The sequence below is a fragment of the Salvelinus fontinalis genome, chromosome 23 (genome assembly GCF_029448725.1).
Source record: "Salvelinus fontinalis isolate EN_2023a chromosome 23, ASM2944872v1, whole genome shotgun sequence".
NCBI classification, from domain to species: Eukaryota; Metazoa; Chordata; class Actinopteri; order Salmoniformes; family Salmonidae; genus Salvelinus; species Salvelinus fontinalis.
The window spans coordinates 41,682,555-41,707,249 of NC_074687.1; the positions used below are offsets into that span (position 1 = coordinate 41,682,555).

A 24,695-nucleotide genomic window follows, 5' to 3' on the forward strand; every position below is an offset into this window, starting at 1 on the left:
GTGTGCGTCCCAAATGGCACCCTAAATAGGGAATGGAGTGCCATTTGGGACTCAGCCCATGTCAGGTTGACCAGAGTAGAACCTCGGAGCATGTGAGGAGGTTTTGAGTGGACTCGGAGTGACAGCCTGAGGGTTGATACTATTTTTCATTCCCCAAGGTGGGAGATTTACTGACTTAAAATGGATTGCTAGCTAGACAATAATTGTGAAACCAGAGAGTATTTTCCTCAGCCAGAAAACATTCATAATCGTAGGAGACTGGGAGACTGGGAGACTGCAGTCATTTATGACATCTCGTTTATCAAACTGGTGTAGGCTACGACCGTTTCCTCAGGTAGAGTTATAATACGTAGGATTACGTCCCAAATGGCACCCTATTCCCTATATAGTACACTACGTTTGACCAAAGCCCTATGGGGCCTGGTCAAAGTAGTGAACTAGGCCTATGTAGGGAATAGGGTGCCATTTGGAACGCAGGCAGATAATCACCAGACGACCATGATCTATAGGCCTATGGTTCGTTTGTTACCTCACTTCACCACCATGGTCAAATAATAAAATCTTTCAGTGTAATCATTTAGTGGGTGTAAATATTACTACATGACTCTTCTCTCTCCAGAAACTAATCTGATCTCTGATACTGATAATGAGTTAATTATAAGGTCACCTGTAATCTCGCGTGAACAGGCCGTTAACATGACATTTTGGTTCTGGGTTGCTGAGATTAGGTCAACTGTGTTGAACAGATATTTGATGCATGTTGAGTTTTAACCAATTTAACAACTGGCTACACACCAGTCTTTGATATGAAGCAATGTTTTAAATGTGCTACTGATTTATATAGAGGTGTATTAATTGGAGTTGGTGCTCGTGTAATATACTGTGGTGTGATTAAAACTCTGACCCCGGTGCCTATGAATGATAAAAGCAGAGGAGTCTGACCCTCTTCAGTCAGAAGTACACACCTGTTTCACTTGTATCCAACAGCATTTCATGCCAGGACACACTCTTACACTGACCTTAACCATGTTCTGTTCCATGGAAGGCATGGGTGGGCACCCTATTCCCTATTTAGTGCACTACTTTTGACCAGAGCCATGCACACTAAAAAGGGAATAGGGTGTCATTTGGGACACTGTCGTGGTCTTTAATCCATTTATCCCCTGATAGTTTGTCCCCTGGTCTGATGTCTGAACATTTTTTTTTTGTTGTTCATTGTTCTACATAATCCTCTGTAATCCTGCAACTGGGATAAGTGTTTTTATGGATGTGTGCATGTCTCTCCACTAAACTAATATCTGAATACGTCTCACAACCCCACATGGCTTAACCTAGAACCTGAGCTCTGCACTTCCCTTCCTTTTCTCTGCTGTGATAATGAGACTCGATTTTAAATGGTTATTTTTTGTGCCAACACCCGCCTTGTTTTCAGACTTTAACTCACTGTTCTCTCTCTCGGTCTCTTCCCGTCTCACAGCTCTCTGGAGGCTGTGAGTTGACAGTGGTGCTGCAGGACTTCACGGCAGGTTGTTCCAGTGAGCTCAGCCTTCAGACGGGTCAGACGGTAGAGCTACTGGAGAGGCCCAGTGACCGCCCCGGCTGGTGTCTGGTGCGGACCACCGACCGTAGCCCCCCTCAGGAGGGCCTGGTGCCCAGCTCGGCCCTCTGTATCTCCCACTCCCGCAGCAGCGTGGAGATGGAATGCTTCTTCCCCACAGGGAAAGGTAAGGACATCAACCATTTACTGTTGGAAAAAAGGAAGGAAAGTGCTGCAAGGATATATCAGTAGATCTTTATAGATTGAAGGTGCTCTTTGGCTGGGTTAATTGGTCAACAAAACCAATAGGGACCCTGCACTGTTCCCGTAATTACAATGGCCGTGTCTGAATACCCGTACTTCTGTTCGAAATGTTAGGCATTTTGGGTATGCGAAAATAGAACGTTTTATAATGTGAGAACTTCTGAAAATGTAGTATGGTTTAAATGCCAGGATGTCATATTCATTTTGGCTTTTTATCTAGTAGAATTCGCTGCACACTATTGAGGAAGAGAATCGTCTTTCCAGACTCACGTGTGTTTGACAACAGCTGATAATTAGATAATTAGAAGGTGACGCGTGGTACCAGAATGAACCAATGGAGGGAATCAATGCATCATCTACTGTGCATTAGATGATGCGTTCTCAGTATAGAGGAGCTTAGTATGCTGATATTTCTTGCTTATTGCGCTCATTTATACCTAAGAGTACGTTCTCAATAGTATGTAGTACGGTAGTACACAGTATGCAGTTTAAGTAAGTAGTAGGCAAGACAGATTTTGGACATGGCCAATGCCTTTATTATGTTGACGTGTTCAGTCTAACAAAATCTGAGAAGATTCTTAGTCCTCCTTGTTTTTGAAAACATTGTACTGTTTTATTTGGCAGCATGGTAATGAGATACTGTACTTCCTATCTCTCATTCAATGTCACAGATGTGGAAAGATTTGATATTAATATACAGTACCAGTCAAAAGTTTGGACACACACCCAGGATTTGTCTTTATTTGTACAATTCTCTACATTGTAGAGTAATAGTGAAGACATCAAAACTAGGAAATAACACATATGGAATCATGTAGTAACCAAAAAAAGTGTTAAACAAATCAAAATATATTTTATATTTGAGAATCTTCAAAGTAGCCACCCTTGGCCGTGATGACAGCTTTGCACACTTTTGGTGTACTCTCAACCAGCTTCATGAGGTAGTCACCTGGAATGCATTTCAATTAACAGGTGTGCATTGTTAAAAGTGAATTTGTGGGATTTCTTCCTTAATGCGTTTGAGCCAATCAGTTGTGTTGTAACAAGGTAGGCATGGTATACACAAGATAGCCCTATTTGGTCAAATATGAAGTCCATATTATGGCAAGAACAGCTCAAATAAGCAAAGAGAAACGACAGTCCATCATTACTTTGACTGACCTTCATGTCTTAATCTGGAAAAAGTCAAGAATAGTCGCAAAACCATCAAGCACTAAGCTGAAACTGTCACTCTACAATGTAGAAAACAGTACAAATAAAGAAAAACCCTTGAAAGAGTTTGGTGTGTCCAAACTTTTGACTGGTACTGGACCTGCAGCAAATATTTAATTGTTTCACCTGCTACGGGCGTTGCATGATTTGAAGTACTTGGAAGCATTTGTTTAGACAATCCAACATCTCCTGGTGCTACCTGTAGAGGGAGGTGTTGGTTGTCAATAGGATTAGAGCCAGGTTGGTTGGATATTTGACAGCTTGGGGAACATTTTGCCTCTGACGAGTACTTGACATTTTACCTCAGTACAACATCCGTCTCCACTTAGACCACTTCAGAGAGGGTTTTCAGCGCATGCCGCTGACACTCCGTGATGTACTGCCTCCCTGTTCTCCTTGACAAATGTAAAAGCTCTTCAGTTAGGACTTTAATGAGGCTCTCTCTGCCATTGTAAAATGTTTTGTATAGGGAATTGTAATCTAGATGGAACACATCCTGAACCATTTAAAAGGTACAGGAGAGTAAATCCTTTACTTTTAAGATGTTTCCCTTTGTGCATTTGTATTTATTGTTGAAAGGTGGTGGTGTTGACAGATACTCCTCTCATTAAACTTTTTACTGAATTTAATTAACTCTGTAGAATGAAGTGCTGAAATGACTCAAATGTAAAGGTATCCATTGTTCTAATTAAACTTTAGAGTTGAATAGAAGAGCATACAGAAGTCTACAGAGTTTAAATGGGGGTCACTATGTCACATTAACTCATTAACCCAACAATGAGCACCATCCATAGCAACTATTTTATTTTACACCACCCACAAACACGTTTGGGGGACGGAACTTTTTTTATTCTATATTTTTTTATGTATTCAAATGATTTAAAAAAATATATATAGACATTACCTTTCAAAATCTTGGGGTCACTTAGAAATGTCCTTGTTTTTGAAAGAAAAGCACATTTTTGGTCCATTAAAATAACATCAAATTGATCAGAAATACAGTGTAGACATGGTTAATGTTGTAAAATACTATTGTAGCTGGAAATGGTAGATTTTTTTACATGTTTACATAGGTGTACAGAGGCCCAGTATCAGCAACCATCACTCCTGTGTTCCAATGGCATGTTTTAGCTAATCCAAGTTTCTCATTTTAAAAGGCTAATTGATCATTAGAAACCCCTTTTACAATTGTTAGCACAGCTGAAAACTGTTGTTCTGATTTAAAGAAGCAATAAAACTGGCCTTTTTATTGAACCTTTATTTAACTAGGCAAGGCAGTTAAGAGCAAATTCTTATTTTCAATGACGGCCTAGGAACAGTGGGTTATCTGCCTTGTTCAGGGGCAGAATGACAGATTTTTACCTTGTCAGCTCGGGGATTCGATCTTGCAAGCTTTCGGTTACTAGTCCAACGCTCTAACCACTAGGCTACTTGCTTGGCTACCGGCTACCTGCCTTCTTTAGACTAGTTGAGTATCTGGAGCATCAGCATTTGTGGGTTCGACTTACAGGCTCAAAATGGGCAGGAACAAAGTACTTTCTTCTGAAACCCGTCAGTCTATTCTTGTTCTGAGAAATTAAGGCTATTCCATGCGAGAAATTGCCAAGAAACTGAAGATCTTGTACAACGCTGTGTACTACTCCCTTCACAGAACAGCACAAACTGTCTCTAACCAGAATAGAAAGAGGAGTGGGAGGCCCCAGTGCACAACTGAGCAAGAGGACAAGTACATTAGTGTCTATTTTGAGATACAGATGCCTCACAAGTCCTCAACTGGCAGCTTCATTAAATAGTACCCGCAAAACACCAGTCTCAATGTCAACAGTGAAGAGGCGACTCCGGGATGCTGGCCTTCTAGGCAGATTTGCAAAGAAAAAGCCACATCTGATGGCCAATAAAAAAATATTAAGATGGGCAAAAGAACACAGACACTGGACAGAGAAACTCTGCCAAGAAGGCCAGCATCTCGGAGTCGCCTCTTCACTGTTGACGTTGTGACTGACACGGTGGTTGGAACCAAAAATCTCCAATTTGCACACCAGACCATAGGATACATTTCCACCGGTCTGATGTCCATTGCTCGTGTTTCTTTGCCCAAGAAAATCTCCTCTTCTTACAGGTGTCCTTTAGAAGTGGATTCTTTGCAGCAATTTGACCATGAAGGCCTGATCCACGCAGTCTCCTCTGAACAGTTGATGTTGAGATGTGTCTGTTACTTGAACTCTGTTAAGCATTTATTTCGGCTGCAATTTCTGAGGCTGTTAACTCTAATGAACTTCTTCTCTGTAACTCTGGGTATTCCATTCCTGTGGTGGTCCTTATGCGAGTCAGTTTCATCATAGCGCTTGATTGGTTTTTGCGACTGCACTTGAAGAAACTTTCAAAGTTCTTAACATTTTCCGTATTGACTGAGCTTGATGTCTTAAAGTAATGATGGACTGTAGTTTCTTTTTGCTTATTTGAGCTGTTCTTGCCATAAAATGGACTTGGTCTTTTGCCAAATAGGGCTATCTTCTGTATACCCCCCAACCTTGTTACAACACAACTGATTGGCTCAAACTCATTACGAAGGAAAGAAATTGCACAAATTAACTTTTTAAGAAGGCACACCTGTTAATTGAAATGCATTCCAGGTGACTACCTCATGAAGCTGGTTCAGAGAATGCCAAGTGTGTGCAAAGCTGTATTCAAATAGCCACCCTTTGCATTGATTAATCTCAAATATAAAATATATTTTGATTTGTTTAACACTTTTTTTGGTTACTACATGATTCCATATGTGTTATTTCATAGTTTTGATGTCTTCACTATTATTCTACAATGTAGAAAATAGTAATAAATAAAGAAATATCCTTGAATGAGTAGGTATTCTAAAACTTTTGACTGGTAGTGTATATACCAAGGAAACTATTATTTATTTTTTTAATTGTGGGGGGGTTCTTCTTTTTTGATGGTTGGCATGTAATACCAATGACAGACGTTAAAAATAACCCATCCCACAATAGGGACGTGGGAGCTTAATGTTCATTTTCCCTCACGCTACTTGCCACACCTCCTCCAGAACAACCCACCCTCTTCAGCCCACTACCTCTGTGTGGTGGACATTAATAAAATACCCCAAAAATATACTAAGCAAGCTATTACCCTAACAAACTACAAAAGGACGTAAACTGGAATTACATACAAAAAAAATAGAACAACCACCATAAATACAAGTCAACCTACAAAAAAACGACAACAATTTGAATTGTCATATCAGGAGCACCTTTCCTTTCTATGAAATCAGGCCCATCCCTCTCGACGTATTATTTAGTCCCACTTATCATTACAATTTTGAGAGCTCCCGCTTTCTTTTGCAATCAATCCTCCTAGTGAATAATAGTGTTTGACAGATATTTTTGAACGAGTCCAATACAACAACAAAAAACGGAGTTTTAAAAATCTATTTTAATTTAGCGAAGGAGCACGGTGGTTGACCGCCATGATTTCTTATAATTTAGTTAGTTGCGCAAATGCCGATAGTCTGCTTTTGCGGACATTTTGTAAACGGAGCCTGTGTGTTTTTTAGGAATCCATGTTGTGAAATGACTGGCTATTGTGACTGACCTCTTGTTATTGTGCATAGGAGCTTCCTTTGTCTCCTTGCCATGATTTCCTTTGTGTATTAGGAACGAAAATATCCCTTCTAGAATGTTCCTATTCTGAGACACTGTGGACACCCTCGCTTCCTGTGCCTCCTTAGAACTACAGGGAGAAAGCAGGATGATTGTGAAAAGGCATCCTTTATTTCGAATAGGGTTTATATTCGTTGTTGTTGGTTGAGGAGCACAGCAATACCCCAATGCTTGAGATGATAAAGTTAGCAGAGAACTGTTAGGTTTTTCAAACTGACTAACCTGTATGTATCTGATTTTTCAAACAGTATACATTTCTAAGTTAAAATTACAGCCCTTTTCTTGCGTTAGACCACACTTAACATTAACAGCATGTACTGTCAATGTAATGGCAACGTGCTAGTATTTCCACTGCTCAGTAGCTGCCCTTGCATTGAACCATTTCACTATCTCTGGATCAGCCCCCACCATCCCCAGTTTATTACATACTGAAACGTGGACACGCTAGAAAGTAAGTAATATAACTTATTGATGAAACATTTTCCCTAGTTACAGTGACATGTAAATCCCACTTCCTCCCACCGCCACAGTTTTTAAACAGACTCTTTGTTTCAAAATGAATGGGAGGCGGCTGAGCTTTTTCTACATGGTGTCCAGCCACAGTATTTCAGGGTTGCGTCCCAAATGGCAACTTATTCCCAACATAGTGCACTACATTTTGCCAGAGCCGGAGGTATGATGGGTATGTCTGCAAAAGCCTCGCCTTTGTGAAATCTGAAACAATAGACTTCAATATTTATTTAATATAATCTATGTAACATTCCGGCGCTTGCTCCATGTGGAATGAACTTTTTAAGGAACTTCTCATACTTGTGGCCTCGTAGATACAATACATTGTTTTTCCCCACAGTCATACATGTTCTCTTTTAATTTCCTCTGAAACGTTCTCACATTTACAATACAATATCCTTTGGCCTGTTGTCTTGTTGGATAAGCACCAGTTGCCCATGTGACTGTGACATACTGACATTTTTTCTTATGTGCATGGCCTTATTTCTATCCAGCATATTGGATGACTGTCATTCATACTCCATTTAACCAGCTCAATGTAACATCGATTTAGGCTACTAATATGATTCTCACATTTGTCATGAGGTTGCTACAACCTAGCCTACAAAAAAAGTTTAAAACGTAGGTGCACAGGTCAAGAGACAAATTGGAGTAATCAAGGTGACCGAGAGTGACACATTCAAAATCCGCCTTGCACACTCTTGCCTGTATTTAGCTCAGCCTGGTCTCATAGACCAGACGTAACATAGTAAACTTAAATCCAGGACACTCAAATTAGTATGATATGTTACATTTGGTATGGTTGCATAAGACGGAAGGCAAAAACGCAAGGAGGGTGGATGCTTGGGCGTATAACGCAAACTCTAGCTGATCTTAGATGTAATCATTAGTCCAAACAGCTGCAAAACGTTCCATTTTGCAGCTAAAACAATAGTTTTTCCTATTGGAAAATTCAGGTAGGTCCCTCAGTTTCATTCTGTTTTCTTCTGTTTAATAAACATTTTGCAACAGAATTGGTGGAATGAATATACCCGCACAGTTCACTTTGATAGCAGCCACATACAGCATCACCACTTTGCTTGTTGTATAATTCCATCTCACAACTACGCGCTCTCCTCTCACCTTTTCCCTTCGCTTGTTAACTTCAGTGCACAGCACAACAGCTGCCTGTGACCAGGGGCAAAAACCTCCCCAAGCCAAACCTTCATACCATAACCGCTAACCGCTACATCATGGTCACCATATAAACGTTAGTCAACAAAGTAGAACTAACGTGTTAGTAATCGGACAATCCAATCCATGTGTACAATCATGCAGTATGGTGTACAGAAAGCAGTTTAGCCATTACACCAGCGGGCCCCTGTGGCAATACATTTATTATACCGAAGGCTTACCTTGACTTGGAGGAGTTGCAGAGGGTAACGGGTAACTGCATTTTTATATGAGCCTAAGTATGATGAAATGTTAATTGCTTAATTAACTCAGGAACCATACCTGTGTAGAAGCACCTGCTTTCAGTATACTTTGTATCCCTCGTTTACTCGTGTTTCCTTTATTTTGGCAGTTTACCTGTAACTCAATATACCCTGCATACTCTTCATATTATTAATGGCAAAATAACATATTTAATCCTGAATTTTGTAGATTTGGAGTTGGTTGGAGTTAGTGGTAAGCTAGTTAAATGAAGGCCACCCAAATGTGAGGTGTCATGTCTCTGTGTATGTACTGTATGGTTGGTTGGTCTCCATGATCTGTTCAATTAGACACACAGTAACTCTCCTTTGTCCAGGGACCACCTCATTTGCCTATCCACTGCATACTGCTGACTTTCCTCAGATAAGAGCTGGGCTTGTTTTTCTATGGCAGCATGCAAATCTAAGAGCTGTAGTATGGGGCCAGTTATACAATATGGAAATTGTTTATACTCCAGTTTCACCATACTATTGACAGTAAGGCATCATAGGAGGAAATGAATGAGGATATGGCATTAAAACATCCAATGTATCATATGCCAGTAATGTCATGGTATGATTAAATCTGAATATTACACATCATATATAGAGGTTTATTAAGAAAGACTTACTTACAAAATGTCATGGTTTTAACCGTATCAAATCAATTGAAAAGGGGAGCTACAATTTTCCCATCACCTGGCCGATCACTTCCTCAACCTCTAAATACCCGAAACGTAGATAAACCTGATGGAATGTTCAGCGTTTCCTGTCATAGATGGAGACGATCTATTGATGTCAACTCTAAAGATACAGCTGTCAGAACAGATTTTCCTTTGTCTCAAAAGCCTTTGTCCTGTCTCTTGTTCTTACCCTCGTCGATCTAGACAGAGGTGCGCATTGTGAAGCTCTCTAGTCCCTTTTCTGTCTCGTCCTCTTGAAACACCCTTGGCCTGCCTGTCCTCCCTCTGGTCGTGTGGGGATTAGTCCGTTCCTGCCCCGAAGCACTGCCACGTCTCTCTGTATCCCCAACAGAGACACCAGCCACATAGCCCAGATACGCTCCAGAACAATCACACAGCTCCTTACCTGCAGTGTCCTAGTTCTTAGTACAGCTCCAAGGTGCTGTATTCGACAGAACCTGTCCTTATTTACCCTATAAAGTATGATACACACACGGTCCTTCTCACAGAACTTTGCTGGTTCAGAAGTGTAACTTGGAGACAGATATAGAGGATATATTGGAAAAGGATGTAACATGGCAATGAACCTACTGAAACCTGGCTGGCTTTCCTCAGTAGACTAATCAGTAACTTTGCTGCTCATATCAGCTTGTAAGGAATGTGCCCGCATATGACATTTCACAGCCATTCCCACGAATGCAGCCTTGTGGAACTACTGGAAGGCTGATGCAGTCTGTGTCAACGGCTTAATCTTGAGTACATAAACAGAGTTTTGTATTTTTGTTTGCCAGTACCATAGATCGGGCTAGTACTACTTAGTGCTGCCTTTGTCAAACCGACTTGTAACATGAGTCGATTCTCTGTAACCCACGCTGCTCTCTGTGAATCAGAGGTAGTGAGTGTAGGGTGCCCCTCCCCATCCCCTCCTCCTTCCCTGTCCGTCCCTCCCCTCAGTGGAGTGGAGCAGGCTGAACTTGGAGCAGCTAGTGGCTGGTTGTCTGAGCTGCAGTCAGGGTGCATTTTGGATCTATCTTTTTTTTTCTCCCTCTTAATTGTCTTCCGGAGCCATGAGCTTCTAGCTGCCCAGGATGAAAAGTGGGAGACATTGTCGTTCCTGTTGTGGTTGGATTCTAGCTAAGTGTTGCTGCTGCTGTTACAAAGTGACAGGTGCGTACCTTACTGCTGACTGAAACTACGGATAGTGTGTTTTTGGGCTCCCGCCAGAAGTCCAGAGTTAGAAGTGGAGAACACGTTCTGATGCGTGTAAGCTTTCTCACACCTAAGCGTCTCACTAAAAGTTATTGTTGAGCAATGCTGTTATCTGTACATCAGTCAGGGATGTTACTTAGCTTTTTGAGGTATATTTGCTACAAACGTTTGTGAGACAATGCTTGTATCGGACTTCACAGACTGTAGCTGGCTGACACGATTAAAGAACCCTTTTTAATGAATATTGCATGGCATTGCCTTGCCAGTGTTTACTTGTTTGCTGATGTTTTCGAGATTTAAAGGAAAACTCCACCCAAAAACTAACTTTTGGTATTTGTTTCATAAGTCTATTGTTGACATAGTCTCAAATGTTTTGCTTGTCAGCAATCAAGTTTTCAAGATATGTAACTTTCAAAATACGGAAATCATCCCCCGTATGATGCCTTTTGCAAGTCAGTTCATCAGATTTCTGCCCTGCTAGAGCTGCCATTTATTGTGTGGAAATGTCTAGGAGCAACAACGGCTCAGCCGCGAATGCCACACAAGTTCACAGAACAGGACCGCCTAGTGCTGAGGTAATGTAGCGTGTAAGAATCATCTGTCCTCGGTTACAGCACTCACTACAGAGTTCCAAATGGCCTCTGGAAGCAACGTCAGCACATTAACTGTTCCTCAGGAGCATCATGAAATGGGTTTCCATGGCTGAGCAGCCACACACAAGCCTAAGATCACCATGCGCAATGCCAAGTGTCGGCTGGAGAGGTGTAAAGCTCGCCGCCACTGGAGCAGTGGAAACTCGTTCTCAGGAGTGATGAATTACACTTCACCATCTGGCAGTCCGACAGACGAATCTGGGTTTGGTAGATGCCAGGAGAACGCTACCTGCCCCAATGCATAGTGCCAACTGTAAAGTTTGGTGGAATGGTCTGGGGCTGTTTTTCATGGTTTGGGCAAGGCCCTTTAGTTCCATTGAAGGGAAATCTTAACGCTACAACCCACAATGACATTCTAGATGATTCTGTACTTCCAACTTTGTGGCAACTGTTTGGGGAAGGCCCTTTCCTGTTTCAGTATGACAATGCCCACGTGCACAAAGCGAGGTCCATACAGAAATGGTTTGTCAAGATCGGTGTGGATGAACTTGACTGGCCTGCACAGAGCCCTGACCTCAACCCTTTTGATCACCTTTGGGATGAATTGGAATGCCGACTGTGAGCCAGGCCTAATCGCCCAACATCAGTGTCCGACCTCACTAATGCTCTTGTGGCTAAATGAAAGCAAGTCCCCATAGCAATGTTCCAACATCTAGTGGAAAGCCTTCCCAGAAGAGTGGAGGCTGTTATAGCAGCAAAGGGAGAACCAACTCTATATTAATGCCCATCATTTTGGAATGAGATGTTCGACGAGAAGGTGTCCATATACTTTTGGTCATATAGTGTATCTCCGGGCTGTGAACGGTAAGAGAAATAGCTGCTGCACTGGCATTAACTGCCATTGTGTCATTGTGCCGTCTTCGTAGAAGAGGATGAGGAGAGTCAGAGGGATGGGGATGAAGCTGTGTCAAAAGTAGGTTATTTTCTGGATCGGATGATGAATAATAGCGATTTGGAGAGGCTGTCAGGGGATCTGCATTATGGCACTCACTGCCTCTGCACAGTAGGCTCCCATTCATAAACATTGAATTCATAACTGTGAATTATATAACATGCTTGTTACTAAGTGTTACAAATGCCATGGATTCCGTTTTCATTTCATTTTCAACATTTCTGTTACGGTATGTCTGTCAACAGTGCGTCATAATATAGGAGTCCGATTTTTCTCCCTTCTAACCTAGATTCTGGTTGAGGGTAGATTGTAACGCCGGCGGAGTCTTTTGAAGACCAAATTAGCCACAAATCCCCTTTCATCTGAAGCATTACTGCAAGTTTCTTTGAAGAGGAGTCTTAGGGGGGAGCTTTGGGGAGGGTTGTCAGTGTGGATGGGGATGCCTCTCTCCTTTTTAATGGTTGCCCTGCGAGTTAACTAAGATGATGTTTTCGTCTTTGTATCCAATGTCTGGGTTATTGGTGCTCTTGTTGTTGTTTTTAAATCCTTTCGGGGTTCACGTTTTGCTCGTTCAGCAAATGGAAGCCGGCTTGCAGATTATGTCAACCACACTGAGAGAATTGAAAACTCTTCAGATACAGTGCAAAGTATTCAGACCCCTTGACTTTTCCCACATTTTGTTACATTACAGCCTTATTCTAAAATTGATTAAATAGTTGTTTTCCCTCAACAATCTACACACACCCCATAATGACAAAGCAAAAACAGGTTTTTAGAAATGTTTGCACATTTATTAAATATAAAAAACTGATATCACATTTACACAAGTATTCAGACCCTTTACTCAGTACTTTGTTGAAGCACTTTTGGCAGCGATTACAGCCTCGATTCGTCTTGGGTATGACGCTACAAGCTTGGTACACCTGTATTTACGGAGTTTCTCCCATTCTTCTCTACAGATTCTCTCAAGCTCTTTCAGGTTGGATGGGGAGCGTCGCTGTACAGCTATTTTCAGGTGTCTCTAGAGATGTTTGATCGGGTTCAAGTCCAGGCTTTGGCTGGGCCACTCAAGGACATTCAGAGACTTGTCCCAAAGCCACTCCTGCATTGTCTTGGCCTTGTGCTTAGGGTCGTTGTCCTGTTGGAAGGTGAACCTTCGCTCCTAGTCTGAGGTCCTGAGTGCTCTGGAGCAGGTTTTCATCAAGGATCTCTCTGTACTTTGCTCCGTTCATCTTTCACTCGATCCTGACTACTCTACTAGTCCCTGATGCGGAAAAATTTCCCCACAGCATGATGCTGCCACCATGCTTCACTGTTGGGAAGGTGCCAGGTTTTCTACAGACGAGACACTTAGCATTCAGGCCAAAGAGTTCGATCTTGGTTTCATCAGACCAGAGAATCTTGTTTCTCGTGGTCTGAGAGTCTTTTAGGTACCTTTTTGGCAAACTCCAAGTACCGGTAGGCTGTCATGTGCCTTTAACTGAGGAGTGGCTTCCGCCTGGCCGCTGTACCATAAAGGCCTGATTGGAGTGCTACAAATATGGTTGTCCTTCTGGAAGGTTCTCCCATCTCCACAGAGGAACTCTGGAGCTCTGTCATATTTACCATTGGGTTCTTGGTCACTTCCCTGACCAAGGCCTTTCTCCCCCGATTGCTCAGTTTGGCCAGGCGGCCAGCTCTAAGAAGAGTCTTGGTGGTTCCAAACTTCTTCCATTTAAGAATGATGGAGGCCACTGTGTTCATGGGGACCTTCAATGGTGCATAAATGTTTTGGTACCCTTCCCCAGATCTGTGCCTCGACACCATCCTGTCTCGGAGCTCAACAGACAATTCCTTCGACCTCATGGCTTGTGGGACCTTTATATAGACAGGTGTGTACCTTTCCAAATCGTGTCCAATCAATTTAATTTACCATAGGTGGACTCCAATCAAGTTGTAGAAACATCTCAAGGATAATCAATGGAAACAGCATGCATCTGAGCTCAATTTCAAGTCTCATAGCAAAGTGTCTGAATACTTATGTAAATATGGTATTTCTGTTTTCTATTTTCTATAAATTAGCAAAAATATATTGAACTTTTTTTTCACTTTGTCATTGTGTTATTGTGTGATGAGGGAAAACATTTTTTAATCCATTTTAGAATAAGGCTGTAACGTAACAAAATATCAAGGGGTCTAAATACTTTCCAAATGCACTATGCGTGGAATGCGATCGTTCCAGATTATAAAAATGACACAAAGTGAACTTCCAGGAAAGAAAAGGTAAATGCTATGCTTGTGTGCAACCAAACAGACCTGTCCTGCTTTTCCATAATGGGGCTCGTGTTACGGGTACTATGCCAGTGTTTTTGGTATTTCTATTGACAGACAGGTATAAGATAGTACACATAACACTGTATGTACCCAGACAAAAAAAGCACAATATCTTTGTTCTGTTGCACGCAGGCAAGGACTATCTTTTTCTTTACGGGAAGTCTGATGACATCATAAGATTCACCACAGTGAAGAACTGTCATGAATAGCCATAGCCAACACCTCACTGAGAGACACCTGATAAAACAGTTTCTACTGACTTGTTCCGTTGCTGACAGGACATCTCTGTCACAGACTGGGTGCCATATTGGATGCAACCATGCCGTGGTTTCAGGAAGTTTACAGAAGATAGGTTGTGGTTTATATAGCACGTTGAATAACAAACGCAGATTGCGGGAACGTTCTGTGAACACGTTTTGCTTAGATAGCTGTACGGTATGGTGCCTTGTGTAAAGGTGTCGACGATTCAGGCTAATTGAACTCGTTTCTGAACAGACTCCTCATAGTCTTCCGTTTAATTAATGACTATTAATTAATACTTCCACCTGTGGGACTTTCCACACTGTACGCGTCTTTAAATGTAGGCTTACAGCTCTGTACTAAGAACCTGTTTTTCTGCATATTTGACACCACATATCAGGACAGGTAGTCATTAGAAAACTAATATTAGATAAGGTCTATACAAGAAAGTAGACGAACACCACCTCTTCTTTCTCCCTCTTCCTCCATGCCTCTCCCTACACTGACCGAGGTGCAGACTGGTCTGCTTGTCTAGCTGCCTGTCAAGCTGGGCCACCATTGGTCCTCAACAGAAAACATCTCAGGGAATTTTAGCGCTCACGTGCTCCAGCTGCCGGCCTGCTCTAATACCTGTCTTCCACAGGCTACTGTGAACCCTGGCGCAGTTATAAATCGGTTCAAGTCATTGGGATACTGCACGGAGGTGAAGAAAATCTTTCAGTGAATTGTTGGGGAAATCTCTCAGCTTTTCGTCTTTTGGGCATTCTGTAGCTGAGACTGGGAAATTGACTCAAGGTCATTCCACAGGTTTCCATTGTGTGCGACTGTGGCTCTGTATCACACAACTTAATCACTGTTGGTGACACGGAAATATTATACTCTGTTCACGCCTTGCGATAATAACCGACGCAAACATTTTAGACAGACAGACAGTTTAACTGGTGCAGTGGTATCCAAGCATAAAAAATTCCATAAAGTCATGAAACCACGTTTATATGGGTCACCAACATTTACAAATGTATTTCATGTTAAGGAGTCATGATATAAGCCTGATGACTGTCCAACTCCAATATCTTATTGCGAAATATTTCCCTCGGTTTTAATCCCCCTTTGTGGTTTGGAGGGAGTATTCCTAGTGGTTATTTCCAGTGTAAACAGAAGGCGTGTGATAGAGCATGCAGATTCCGCATCAGAACTAGGTAACAGTGAGACAGCAGGGTGAGGAATGAGAATATGATCCCTCTGTCAGTGCAGCCATTAATCTGGCGAGATGGGAAATGAAGGCGCTTAAGAGGACCATGGTTGCGTCCCAAATGGTTCCTATGTAGTGCACTAATTTTGAGCATCGCTGTGGGCCTTGGTCAAAAGTAGTGCAATATATAGGGGGCCATTTGGGACATAGGCCATGTGCACACAGAGCAGGGCCTAATGAGAGAGAGACTATTTTTCCAGCACATGCCTGCTGTTGTCATCAAGTCTAAGTGTGACGCGCTGCTCCCCAAAGTGCTTTTCAGCAGGAAATCATCTGTGCCATTTATTTCCCGTGTTTTTTTTTGTAACTATTCCTCGTTTCAGTTTCTGGAGGCGAAAGAAACGCACACCTATTTAGGCGAGGGGCTGGCTAACGGAGTAGAACACTTGAAAAAGAAAAGCCGCACACTCTAGGTGCTCAGATTCAATCATTTAAAAACCTGATAACCAACGTTTCGACAGACAAAGCTGTCTTCATCAGGGTATTTCTGCAAACTGAGCTACAGAGGACTACCCCCCCCCCCCCCCCCCCCCCCTCTATCTCTTTCTCGCTGCCCTGTTATTGACTGTCTCCAGAGGGAGAGATTGTGGCTGGGGCTCTGATATGGCTCTGGGTTGCCGCGTTGTTCTACTTTACAATATCTAACTACTAGGCTTGGTCCACATGATTCTCCTCAAGGCCACTTCCCTGTAATGAGTCATCTAGCACAAAAGGCAGCTAGTCAGCAGCCCCACACGCCACACTTTACTCTCAATGCATGCATCCCAAATGGCAACCTGTTTTCTTTATAGTGCACTACACTAGCGCTCTGGTCAAAAATAGTGCACTATCTAGGGAATAGGGTGCCATTTGGGTCCCATACAATGAAGGCCGCTTTGGAATGAATGGAGGCTGCTGGAACTCATGAACTATTAACCTTTGGATTAAACCTATTAGTATTAGACAGATGCCACTGTCTGCCCCCATAACTGCTTTCCAGTTGCTCCATAATCCATACATTCCCCATTTTATATTAACATATTTCAGGACTTAGGATTTCATGCTTCATTTCACAGCTTCACTCAACACCTATAATACAAGTTTCGGGATACATTCTATGCAAACTAAGTTGCACGATAAGCAGGACTGAGATTCTTCTAGTACAGGGCCCGAACATGTAGTCCCCTGTTATTATGGATAGCACTGTCATACTTTCCCACATTGCCTCAAATAGATGGGAAATGAAGTCTAGGTCAGTCCAGTGAGAGGGAAAGAGTGAGAGAGAAATGGCGACGAGATAGAGCGAGAAAGATACCATGTTTAGCAGAGAAGCGGGATATTTGCGTTATCCTCCCTCTTTTGTTTGCCACAATAGGGCTGACCGTAGCAGCAAATATCTCCCCAGACTGCTGATAACAGCATGGACACTGTCAGCTTTTTACTGCAGACTTGTGAGTTGTTTGACCTGGCTGGCCTGGTCAACAGAGGCCCTCCCCCCACAGCACAAACATATCCCCCCTTTCATCTCAATGGCTTGGCCAAATGTTTCCTTCCGTATCGAGCTATTTTTGATCCCAATGGACGGGGCAGCCGCTTTTAATATTTACTAATACTAACGATACTTCAGTTGTTTTCAGTGGTAAGGAAATGTTTTGAAGTGGTGCTAGCCTAATTAGACACATACCTTTTTAGTTTTTTGTTGCAACATGTTTTGGGATGTTAAACGCTACTGAACACAGGGAGTTAGTGACTGTTTGTTGACGTGCGCTCAAATACAGAGCGAAAGTCATTCAACTCTATTGCGTTTGAAACTGCGGCTGGTGCATTGTGAGAACGAAGAGGAGACACGCCAAGGTTAAGACCGAACAACCTTGGGAGGTGCTTTTGGCTTCGTAAGGCCTGCATATAGTGGTGGACCAGGATGCGCCAAGGAAATTATTCAGGAGCTTTTTGCTCTAATCACTCTGGCCCTAGTCTGGATCTAGCTAGCTCTGGTCCAGAGTGTCAGGACATTGCTCTGGGCTCTGTTTCAGTCCATGTATCCTTCCACAGAGGAATTTTGTTTCTATGTAAGGATACATGGACCATAACAGAATGCAGAGGCAAACGTCCTCACGCTCTGGACCACAGCTAGTCTGAATCCAGCAACACATACATACATCTTCAACTTGACACAAGGTGGTTGACCGGTTAGTAGTAATAATAGTGGAAACTAGTCCTCATTATTAGCCATTATGAAAAACAACCGTGCAGTCTTTTTTATTGGCTTACAATAAACATCAATGATTAACAGTGCAAATGGTGTAACTATTAGCTAACGCACTGTAATATACACTTTACAACAGGAAACTGTTGTGTTGTGAATCTTAGGCACCTCATAAATGATCCTCTTGGAGCCAGCTGAGAAAACACACTGTGTGACTTGCATTCCTGTACAGTAGTATCCTACATTGAGCAATGTTGGTATACAAATGACTTGCATTCCTACGTAGTATTTAAACACCACTTTAAATGTGTACATAACACTGCAACAAAATTTCCCCATGGGGACAATAAAGTCAGTAGTAGTTGTAGTATTACACTGGCCAATGTTGATAACTGGGTTGTGACCGCGTTCATGCAGTATGCCATTCAGCGATGTTGATAAACACACGACTGTTTGTTCACCCAATGTTTTTGGGAAGTAATGGGTTAAAAAAGAATAGCGTTTGTTAGTATACCTCAGGCGACAAGGGACATCACTCTAGTTAGTACAGAATGCTGAAACGAGACCAAGGGGTCTGCAACCAAAAGGGCACCCTATTTCCTATAGGCCCTGGCTAAAAGTAATGCACTAGATAGGGAATATCAGCTGATGTAAGAAGGGCTATATAAATACATTTGATTTGAATAGGGTGCCATTAGGGACGCACCCAGAGCCAAGGAGAAATGTCTGAACTGAATTCTGAAGTCTAAAATGCTGTTTGTCTCCTCCCTTTCCAGAGAACTACTCGGTCAGCGGGCCCGAAGGAGCGAAGACCGAGTCGGTGGCCAACCTGCAGTCCCAGGCCTCCCTGAGCTCCATCCAGTCCAGCTCTCCGGGACCGAAGCGCTCGGGCAACACCCTCAAGAAGTGGCTGACCAGCCCTGTGCGTCGCCTCAGCCACGGCAGCAGCGTCAAGAAGTTCCCCAGCAAGCACAAGAAGAGGGACGGCCGCAAGAGCATCGACCTGGGGCCGCCTGAGAGCTCCCTGCACGACGGGAGCGTAGACGAGGTAATGAGCGTCCTGACTCCTTTCCTCTCTATCGCGTCTCTCGATTTCTCTCTATCGCTCGCCTTCTCTCGCAGGTGGAGAGTGTAGACGAGGTCATTAGCGTCTCCTTGTCTCTGCCGCATCTCTCTCTCTCCCTTTCACTCTCCTCTCCACCATGTCTCTGTAACATACAATAATTGGTTTCTAAAAGACATGTCCATCACAGTTCTTTGAATCACAAAATTGCCCTTTTAAAGGTCACATGTTGTGGGAATACACTGCATCTGGGGGAGTTGTGGTTCTTTCAGGCTCTTTTTGTTTAACAAAGGGTTTTAAGTGAATGGATCATATTTAGAAGTACAGTTCAGGCAATGGTTTGGAAGAGATCTTTCCAAACCATTGTGATGATTCCCCTTCAGATCAGTTTTTCTGAACCTTTCTTGAACCTTACTTCACATGCAACCAAAGAGGTTGATGTGAAGGTTGAGAGGTTGATAACTACAGTGATTGTGTATCTGCAGCATTCCCCCAAAAAAGAAAATCCTCCCATCGATAGAGGAGCAATTCCCCAAGGCTAAGTATAAGCTGTTATCTTATGACATATCTACACCCTATTCCCTATATAGTGCACTACTTTTGACCAGACCCCTATGGGCCCTCATCAAAAGTAAACTCAGCAAAAAAATAAACGTCCTCTCACTGTCAACTGCGTTTATTTTCAGCAAACTTAAGATGTGTAAATATTTGTATGAACATAACAAGATTCAACAACTGAGACATAAACTGAACATATGACTAACAGAAATGGAATAATGTGTCCCTGAACAAAGGGAGGAACAAAATCAACAGTCAGTATCTGATGTGGCCACCAGCTACATTAAGTACTGTAGTGAATCTCCTCCTCATGGACTGCACCAAATTTGCCAGTACTTTCTGTGAGATGTTACCCCACTCTTCCACCAAGGCACCTGCAAGTTCCCGGACATTTCTGGGGGGAATGGCCCTAAATCTCACCCTCCGATCCAATAGGTCCCAGACGTGCTCAATGGGATTGAGATCCGGGCTCTTCGCTGGCCATGGCAGAACACTGACATTCCTGTCTTGCAGGAAATCACGCACATAACGAGCAGTATGGCTGGTGGCATTGTCATGCTGGAGGGTCATGTCAGGAAGAGCCTTCAGGTAGGGTACTACATGAGGGAGGAGGGTGTCTTCCCTGTAATGCACAGCATTGAGATTGCCTGCAATGACAACAAGCTCAGTCTGATGATGCTATGACACACCGCCCCAGACCATGACGGACCCTCCACCTCCAAATCGATCCCGCTCCAGAGTACAGGCCTTGGTGTAAAGCTCATTCCTTCGACGATGAACGCGAATCCGACCATCACCCATGCTGAGACAAAACCGCGACTCGTCAGTGAAGAGCACTTTTTGCCAGTCATGTCTGGTCCAGCGATGGTGGGTTTGTGCCTTTAGGCGACGTTGTTGCCGGTGATGTCTGGTGAGGACCTGCCTTACAACAGGCTTACAAGCCCTCAGTCCAGCCTCTCTCAGCGTATTGCGGACAGTCTGAGCACTGATGGAGGGATTGTGCGTTCCTGGTGTAACTCGGTCAGTTGTTGTTGCCATCCTGTACCTGTCGCGCAGGTGTGATGTTCGGATGTACCGATCCTGTGCAGTTGTTGTTACACATGGTCTGCCACTGCACGGAGGATCAGCTGTCTGTCCTGTCTCCCTGTAGCGCTGTCTTAGGCGTCTCACAGTACAGACATTGCAATTTATTGCCCTGGCCACACCTCCAGTCCTCATCCCTCCTTGCAGCATGCCTAATGCACGTTCACGCAGATGAGCAGGGACCCTGGGCATCTTTCTTTTGGTGTTTTTCAGAGTCAGTAGAAAGGCCTCTTTAGTGTCCTAAGTTTTCATAACTGTGACCTTAATTGCCTACCGTCTGTAAGCTGTTAGTATCTTAACGACCGTTTCACAGGTGCATGTTCATTATTTGTTTATGGTTCATTGAACAAGCATGGGAAGAAGTGTTTAAACCCTTTACAATGAAGATCTGTGAAGTTATTTGGATTTTTACGAATTATCTTTGAAAGGTCCTGAAAAAGGGACATTTCTTTTTTGCTGAGTTTAGTATTATTAGGACACAGCCCCAATAACAAAGGGATCATTCTGCATGGTGCAATTATGGTTTCATCACAAGTCATGAACTATTGGCATCTTTCTGAATCAATTTCAGTATCAACTAATTTCAAGCAAATTTGAGCAATTACAAGCATCTCTGTGCATGAGGAAAAGTAGAGAGAATTTGTCGTCAGTGCAGGTAGTCTATTTCTTACTTCTCATTTGGTTGATGGATAGCAGAGCAATATTGTGCTGTACTTCAGCAACTGCTGCATGTAAATGTTTTAGATGCCAACCAAAAGGATATGTCGTGCCTCCCGAGTGGCGCAGCGGTCTAAGGCACTGCATCGTTTGAGACATCACCACCGACCCGGGTTCGATCCTGGGCTGTGTCACCGGCCGGCTGCGACCGGTAGACCCATGAGGCGGTGCACAATTGGCCCAGCGTCGTCCGGGTTAGGAGAGGGTTTGGCCGGCCGGATGTCCTTGTCCCATCATGCTCTAGCAACTCCTGTGGCGGGCAGGGCGCATGCGCGGTCGCCAGCTGACACGGTCGCCAGCTGTACGGTGTTTCCGCCGACCCCTTGATGTGGCAGGCTTCCGGGTTAAGTGAGCAGTTTGCCAAGAAGCAGTGCGGCTTGGCATGGTCTTGTTTCGGAGGACGCATGGCTCTCGACCTTCACCTCTCCTGAGTCTGTACGGGAGTTGCAGCGATGGGACAAGACTGGAACTACCAATTGGATACCACAAAATTGGAGAGAAAAGGGGTAAAGAAAAAAAGTTTATGCTGCTACAGTATAATTTCACAGTAACAGAAAAGTAGATTCCTTGTTCTCATTCCTAGCACAGCCCCATGATAAAAATCCTAATGGAATGGTCACAGAAGTATTCCACATGATTTGGTCCCATATCAGTGGGACTGTGATTAGAACGGCACCCTATTCCCTATATAGTGCACTAATTCTGGTCAAAATGTGTGCCCTACATAGGGAATAGGGTGCCATTTGGGACGCAGTCTATGCCTGCAGTGACTTTCTGGCTGGTGGCTGTGTGGCACCCAGTGTGATGTTGAGACAAAGAGAGGCTCTGTGATGGAGCAGGACACCCCCGTGAACTCCGGGACAATGACCCACATTAACCCCTCCTGCTCCACCCGGACTTTACCCTCTCTACCCTTCTCTCCCTACAGAGGGGCAGGAAGGAGCGCACCCTGTCCAAGTCCTCCTCTGGAATGCAGAGCGGAGGAGAGGAGGAGCCGGAGGACGACTCTCACACCCCCCTCCCGCCCCCCATGGAGATCATCAAGGACCCCTCGTCCCAGGAGGAGAAGGTATGGCATGGCACCCCCTCACTATGACACCTCTTCTACCCCTTTAAGTCTACTAGCTCACTCTGTTGGAGTTACTTCTTGGATGCGTCCAAAATGGCACCCTATTCACTACATAGTGCAATACTTTTGACCTGGGTTCAAAGGGCACTAGGGTGATAGTGTGCTATTTGGGACACAGCCTTCGCTTAGCCTTCCCTTCGGTTAATGGACATCTTCCCTTCGGTTAGTGGACGTCTTCGATTCAGATTAACAACCTTATTGATCTCGAAAATCTGCTATGTCACTCAGCACAGGCTCATAAGATGTGTCCACCTGCAGCCCCCTCCACTTCCCTTCCTCTGCTGCCTATGTGTACTATGCAACACCATGGCACCAACTACCAGATGTGTCTGCAGCTGAATCCGTGTCTGCTGAATGGGAAGCATTATGTGTACTGGCTTGGTTTACAGCTGGAAGAGCTGCTTCCCTGTGTGTGACGTGACTGACTAACTAACACACTGTTGCACTTTCACTCTCTCACTTGACTCTATATACAAGAACCCACCCCACTTCTTTGTCCCAAATGGCACCCTATGGGCCCTGGTCAAAAGTAGTGGGTGTCATTTGTTACGTACACTTTGACACTGAAATGTGCCAGGCCTACTACTAACGGATGTAGCTTGTGTATTAATTCCAACAGCACCTCACGTTGCTCCACTAAAGCTTGTCTTTTGTAGCTGGGTCCAGACTAAGCGCTTATCTAATAACTACCTTTGTCTCTCTGTCTCTATTCCTTCTCTCCTTCCCTTCCTCCTAAACTGTGCCTTGCAGTCCTCCGCATTGCTTGCTGCGCGTCAGGGCTCTGCCGATGTCCCCAGCGCTGCGGAGCTGGTCAGTGCAATAGAAAAGTTGGTCCAAACTAAGATGGTAAGTTCAGAAGGTGAAGAAATACAAAACGGCATTGAGCAATTGCCATTTCTGCACACTCACTTTGCACACTAAGTCGGTGACAATCTACGCACTAACGCTCTCGTCCGCTTGACGTCATCCACTCGTTCTAACTTCCGCTTTTCAAACCCCACTAACCATGTCACGTTGACTGGAAGCTGCATGTTCATGCTGTCATGCAGGACAGTTTGCAAATATCTTCCTTTCTGAATGTGGATGATAGAACACCTTTTGAGTCCCAAACGGCACCCTATTCCCTATTTAGCGCCCTACTTTTGATAAGGCTCGTGTCAAAAGTAGTGCACTAGACAGGAAATCGGGTGCCATTTGAGACACGGGCAGTCTTGCCACATACAGATCAGATAAGTAGTGTGACGTCAGGTGGCAGATGATGTGATAAGGTTCCAAGCTACTGCTGCACAGTAGCTTCCTTTTATGAATGTTCTTCATTTGGCAATGTTTTGATTAACTCCCATTCTGTTTACGACTCTCTTTCAGCTTTGTACATGTGGAGCCATTTCCGAAAGAGTACAATACAGTCGAACAGAGTGTTTATTTGGCTATGGCAGCTCATTGGTTAAGCAGAGGGTGATCTCTTCTCCATCAGCTCCCTTTCCCTGTGTCACAGCAGTGGACTGACTGTATGACTGTGACTTCTGATCCCTTGGCTTCATATCCTGTCTCTCTCCTTTGTTAGAATCTGGAGCCAGGTGCCTACCCCAGCTTCACCACTTTGACCCCTCCGGAACAGACCAGCCCAGCCCTGCCCAGGAACCCTGAACTGGATCAGAAGGCCAAAGCTCTGCGCGGACGCATGTAAGAGACATGTAGCTTAGCCACACACTAATGGATCTGATGTCGCCTTCCTGTCCTCTGTTTGGTTACATGTGTAACACTCAGAAGGACACCTAGAAGGTCTACTGTTTAACCTACTCTGTTTTATATTGGTTTATTTTTTAACCACTCAGAAAACAAGTTCCCTCATAGGAACAATAAAGCTATTATATTCTTCTCTTGAAGTTGGTTCATGCTGCTGAGAAATGCTGCCTCCTGTGTGTATTCAGGTCATTAAGCACACATGTCCTTTTCCTCAGGTTTGTCCTCAATGAGCTGGTGCAGACCGAGAAGGACTATGTCAAGGACTTGGGGATTGTAGTGGAGGTGAGTGGACAAGAATCTCGTCCTGGGGAGGGGGGGGGGGGG

The 24,695-nt window shown here is 43.8% G+C and overlaps 1 protein-coding gene across 6 annotated transcripts in view; it reads left to right on the forward strand.

The window, feature by feature from the left end:
• Nucleotides 1-24,695, forward strand: part of LOC129821342 (kalirin-like) — a 259,834-nt gene that overhangs the window by 215,799 nt on the left and 19,340 nt on the right. For 4 of the 6 annotated variants that reach the window (XM_055878930.1, XM_055878932.1, XM_055878935.1 and 1 more), the window contains exons 34-39: nt 1,478-1,724; nt 18,852-19,123; nt 22,425-22,565; nt 23,376-23,471; nt 24,190-24,308; nt 24,587-24,653. In XM_055878930.1, coding sequence (XP_055734905.1) covers nt 1,478-1,724; nt 18,852-19,123; nt 22,425-22,565; nt 23,376-23,471; nt 24,190-24,308; nt 24,587-24,653 — 942 coding nt within the window. Of the gene's footprint in view, nt 1-1,477; nt 1,725-10,277; nt 10,499-18,851; nt 19,124-22,424; nt 22,566-23,375; nt 23,472-24,189; nt 24,309-24,586; nt 24,654-24,695 lie in introns of those variants that run through there. The other 2 variants (XM_055878936.1, XM_055878933.1) reach the window with 2 other exon arrangements.